At 36.9% G+C, this 5343-nt stretch overlaps 1 protein-coding gene across 1 annotated transcript in view; it reads right to left on the reverse strand.

The window, feature by feature from the left end:
- The window catches only part of LOC118323200 (acanthoscurrin-2-like), a 10141-nt gene extending 4944 nt beyond the window's left edge, over positions 1–5197 (reverse strand). Inside the window, exons 1-6 of the mRNA XM_035655134.1 lie at positions 5131–5197; positions 3431–3457; positions 2875–2934; positions 2393–2467; positions 2167–2250; positions 896–940 (exon numbers count right to left, since the gene is read on the reverse strand). Of these exons, the coding sequence (XP_035511027.1) occupies positions 896–940; positions 2167–2250; positions 2393–2467; positions 2875–2934; positions 3431–3457; positions 5131–5197 (358 nt within the window). The remainder of the gene's footprint in view (positions 1–895; positions 941–2166; positions 2251–2392; positions 2468–2874; positions 2935–3430; positions 3458–5130) is intronic.
- Between the last annotated feature and the right edge of the window lie 146 nt (positions 5198–5343).

Below are 5343 nucleotides of genomic sequence, written 5' to 3' on the forward strand. Positions count from 1 at the left end.
GCTTGGGATCAATAAAATCTCATCTATCGTTATCTCTATCTATCTATCGTATCGGATGTGTGTTCTGTAGTTATTCTTGAGTGTAGTCGTTTATTTTATCTTATCTTTATTAGGTTTTATGCGTTTCTTATCGTTATCTATCTATCTATCTATCATCAGACTTTCACCTTCATGTTACTGAAATCGAGTTGTTAGGGTGTATTTAGTTGGTAATAAGAAGTACTGAACTCATGCAACATGCTACACGGATGAAACACTGATAGACAAACACAGTCAAACATCAGCATGTGAATCCTCCTTGTGCACGCAAAATAAAAACAGAGGATCAGATGAGAATATTACAGTAGATAGTTGTGATTTCATGCAAACAGAAGCTGGCATGAACTCCACATCAGTGAGGTTACATGACAAACCCGAACACAGAAACAAAGACAGACACAGACTAACAAACACAAGACCACAGGTTGCTGTGGCGAAGGGTTTTTTTACCGGGTTTTTGTTCCTTAGCCCTCTGTCCAGTGTGATATCCAAGTCCCATTCCTAATGATAGCAGATAAGGGAACTATCATTGATTTCACTCAACATGCTAACTGACAGACACACTCAGGAACCAACACACACGAGCAGCTCTGTGCCACTGGAGGTGATGATAGAGGTTGTTCAGTGGAACAACAACAGGACAAATTGTTTTATTAAAGAAAAATATTGGACCCAGCTACCTTGGATATCTTTCTTCGTGCAATCAGTTAAACCTGCTTTTGTCCATAACTGACAGCAGCAAGGGTGTGTTTGTGGCAAGAGTGATGGGACATGAGAAAACACCCTCCAGCATACAAATCTGAGCTGAATGGAAGAACTAATGGGGTTCTGAGGAAAGACCTGATTCATCACTTACCCGGTCGGGCTCCAGGATAGCCAATGCCAGCTACAGCCCCATATCCTGGCAAGAAAACAAAAAGCCAAGTTCAGAGGACAAGGAGCAAATCTGTAAATCCGCCAAGCACTCTAGTTACATCACTAGTGCCCTGGGTTTTTCTCTGTTTTACAAGGACACAATTTATTTGCTGAGATGCAATCGGCCCCCATATATCGTGCTTACGGACAATGACAGAGTGCTACTTAGCTGAGACTTTTTATAAGAATCAGGCAGGGGGCTTACAGAAGTGTAATTCACTGTGTATACTCTCATTTGGGCAAACAACAGAAAGAAATCATGGAACAAACCATACAATTACTTACCTGGCAGAGTCCCAAGGCCAGCACCATAAACTGGAAAGTCACAAAAGATTTCTGAAAGGCTGCTTGCCATTAAGACATTACAACAGTTATAATAAAGTCACAACAACAGGAAGTGATGCTTAAAGAAGAAATCAAATTTGTTGCACAAGTTTTATGTCTCTTACTAAATGCACCTTTCATATTATGACAGTTAGCCTTATGAGTAGTCACACTGGGTTGCCTAAAGCCTCAGAACATATTATTTCTCTAAAAGATTAATGTTCATTATTAAATTAGCAACAATTAAAGCTTTAGGAAAACATACTTAGTTATTATCTATTAAGAGTTTATCAGTTAAATAACTTGTCAGGACTGTTTGTGTGGGGTTTGATGAGATATGGGTGACTATGGCCTGGACACATCAGCAAAAAAAAAAACCTACAACTGTCAGCTGATTTAGACTCATATGTTCAGACATGCATGGCTTTACCATTTCCCAACAAACACAGAAATGCAAAAAAATCTCTCATGTTAAATGGCCAAAAATGGTTATAACTTGCAAATAGTATAATAAAAGTGTGTTAATGTACAACCATTCACCACACAATCATTACAGCTGGCAGCTTTTAGCAATGAGTTAGGCTTTTACCTGCAAGTGAAATCTATTCTTAAAGCTTACAGTGTGTTCTATAAATGTGTTATAAGATCTATACATTTATCCAATAGGATTGCTTGCTGTTAATGGGTACGTATGGCTGTCTATATACATGTTTTATTCATGCACATACATGATTAAATAGTTTAACTGCTTGTGATTTTTAAGTTTTTCATTTAAGGATCTAACAGCCATCTACACATACTGGGGTTAAAGTTGTTCATTCATTATCAATATCTATTTTAAATATTAATGGGTTATTACATATTCCTCTTTCTATACATCAGTCTTACCACGTTTTCCTCCCTGACCCAGATTCAGTCCCATTCCATTTGTATGTCCAGTGCCCAAACCCATTCCTGTGCCCAGACTGGCGCCTGTAATAAAAAGAAAGTGTAATATTTTAATATACAAGATTTATTGTACATGTATCTACAATAATCTACAACAGAAGTCAGGGGAAGATAATATAAAGCAAGGTGGCTGTGAATGTTTTATTAGTGCTTATATTGCTTATACCATAGGCTCCCTGGGTTCCATATCCACCTGGCTTCAGGCCTGCTCTACCTCCCAATCCAAGAGCTCTGTAACCTCCTGTGAAAACACAGACACATTTCACAGTGTTGCTGAACAGCAGAGTATCATCTTTCAGCTTTTAGTTACACAGATTTTCTGCATCAGGAATGGAAAACTCACACACTGGAAAACGCACTTTATGAGCTTTAATGGTCATTAATGGTCTTTAAAACTGCTTTTTGCTACATCATAGGAATGTGTGTAACTCAATAAGCCTCTTAAGAACTGACTGTGTATACATGTTTACTAATGCTGCAACCTGAATTATATAAAGATTCTTTCTTAAGAGAACTTACCAACGCCAAGCTGAGCACCTGGATAACGTCCAACTAAGATTTTTTTTTAAAAGGAAAAAAATACAAACATTACTTGCAGTGAAAGTAATATACAACAATACTGTGTGTAGAACATAAAGTTAAACATACTTCCAGTCTTCATTGCTTTACTGCCATATTGGCTCCCCAGTGCTCCAAGGGCACCTGCAGCTGTGAACAAAGGAGAAAAGAAAGCAGCTGATAATTTTATTAAACCATTTAATGTCCATCAGCTGTATATTAGTCCTAAACTGGAGCCAGAGATACACATTCCCCATTATAATATATAGATAACGTATGTCATATGCCCATCTAATGTGATAACTAACATTTAATTTGACCCCACAGGACATATTTTAAAAAATGTCTGATTACCTAACTTCCAGGTACATGTCACCTACAGTACATACCTGTATGTATGTGATGGATGGATACACATATGTTACCTTAACACATACCAATGAACATTACATGTACTTTTTAACCCTTCGCCTGACTTATCTGTAAATCTAATTATTTACGCTGCTAAAACTTGTGCTCCCACAAACCTCAACCAGCGATGGTGTTAATCTTTATTTTATTAATAACTAAAAAATAAAAAACACATATTTGTATTTTTAGTTGACCTTTGGTGTAATGGTTAATACATGCTAAGAAAACCACTGACCTCCAGGTTTTACTCCAATACCAGCACCTGACAAAAAAACAAAAACAAAACACAGACACAGACACAGACACAGACTCAAAAAATGGAGAGGCACTTGAGAGCAAAATTCACATCTCAGGAAAATGTTAGTTTTCTTATTGGTGTTTCCAGGAATTAATAAAGCTGGTCTCGCTGAAGTTACAAGCTAAGTAATTCAAAAACAGACCTTTAAAGTTAGCAGACAGCAGCTGGCTGATCTTCAAAAGTCTATGTTACATGGTCGTGAAAGTAATTAAAACACATATTTTACAAGTTACACAAGTTAAAAACATTTAAAAAACTTTGTGACATACCTCTGGCTGGCAGCACTCTCCCCCAGGACATACTTTGAGGTTTAACCCCTGAAAAAAGGAATAACATTTTACATTGATGGCAATGTGTTCTTTAAATCTGTCAAAAGGACCAAGATTGTTATGTGAAGTTAATCCAAACAGCTCATGCAGTACACAATAGATATCCACTGTATGAAAATTATGACAATAAACCAAATAATGAAGCATGCATGATGCATAAAAGACGTGTAAATGTGTAAATTGAAAACTTTTGTATGTCTTTTAGATTGTTTGGCTTGAAAAAGCAGTTTGGAGTCATATTACTGGGATTTTATTTTTGGTAAAGATTCATGTTTGTTAGAGGTTTTCTACACAACTGACATGGAGTTGTACTAGCTGGATGTCAGACAAGGTATTGTAACCGGCAGGAGTGTCAGTAAGGTGTCCACAGTAAAAGGTGAGTGCTTTGAGAGACATATAGGTGTCTATATGAATTACTTTAAGTATTACAAATGCCACAATAGTGTTTGACAAACACTGGGCAGCAGCAGGAGACAGGAACAGATATCCATTGATGAAAACAGAAGAGGAGAAGAGATGGAGCGACTGTGTGGAGCCTGTTAGTTCGTCTCACGATTGGTCGTCAAATTTTACCTGCCACTGCCACCTTTTCATCGCATCCTTTGACTCAAAGAAATTAGATAATATAAACCACAGTGACTTGGCGGGATCACTGATGGCGGAGCCAACATAGTCCAGTCGTTTTTTTTTTCTCCACTCAGTCTCACAGACATGATATTTAACAAGTAAGTGAGACAGTGAGTCACTGGAGATGCTGATTCATCAGAGCTTTCAAGGTGAAATCATACTGTCTTTGACATATATACTCTAAGCTCTTTGATAAAGAGAATTTATCACTCAAAATGTCAAAAATAACAGCCATAATTTACAAATAATAAAAGTAAATACAAGTTGGGCAAAAAAAGTTTACCGAACATTATTTTACATTTGTGAAGAGGTCAAAATTGTTGTTATTTCTGTTTAATTTTATTAATTCATTCATTTCATTTTGCAGCAATTTCATCTTTCTTAAACTGCTGTTTAGATCTTTTAGCTATATTAAAGATTATTACCCAAAGCTGAATATTATCCATGTTGAATCTGAAAACTCTATCAATTAAATCAGATGAATCTGATCATTTTAAGACACCATAAATAATGCTTTTATAATTAGCATGAGATGCCAGCAGTGTAATTAAACAGGAATTAGATGATCCAAAATGATCTTAATCAAGATAAATAATAAAATCTGATATGATAATAATAATTTAAAGTTGACTTTACACAATAACGACAAAGTGTCTTTATCGAATCCGATGTGTTTCTTACCGCCTTGCAGAGTTTGCTGAGCCAACCAGAGAACCAGCGAGGTCTGGAGCAGAGCTGGAGCCAACATGATGGAGGAGACCGGGTACAAAAAAACTGAGCAAAACTGATGGAAGGACACTTAGAGCAGGATTACCCCTGATGTCTTATATATGGTATTCTCTTTGATACACTCCCACTGCCCAGTCCTGCCCTCTGCGCACACACACACACACA

This window comes from Morone saxatilis, unplaced genomic scaffold (assembly GCF_004916995.1).
Source record: "Morone saxatilis isolate NCDOM2014 unplaced genomic scaffold, NCSU_SB_2.0 Contig14, whole genome shotgun sequence".
Classification (NCBI taxonomy): Eukaryota; Metazoa; Chordata; class Actinopteri; family Moronidae; genus Morone; species Morone saxatilis.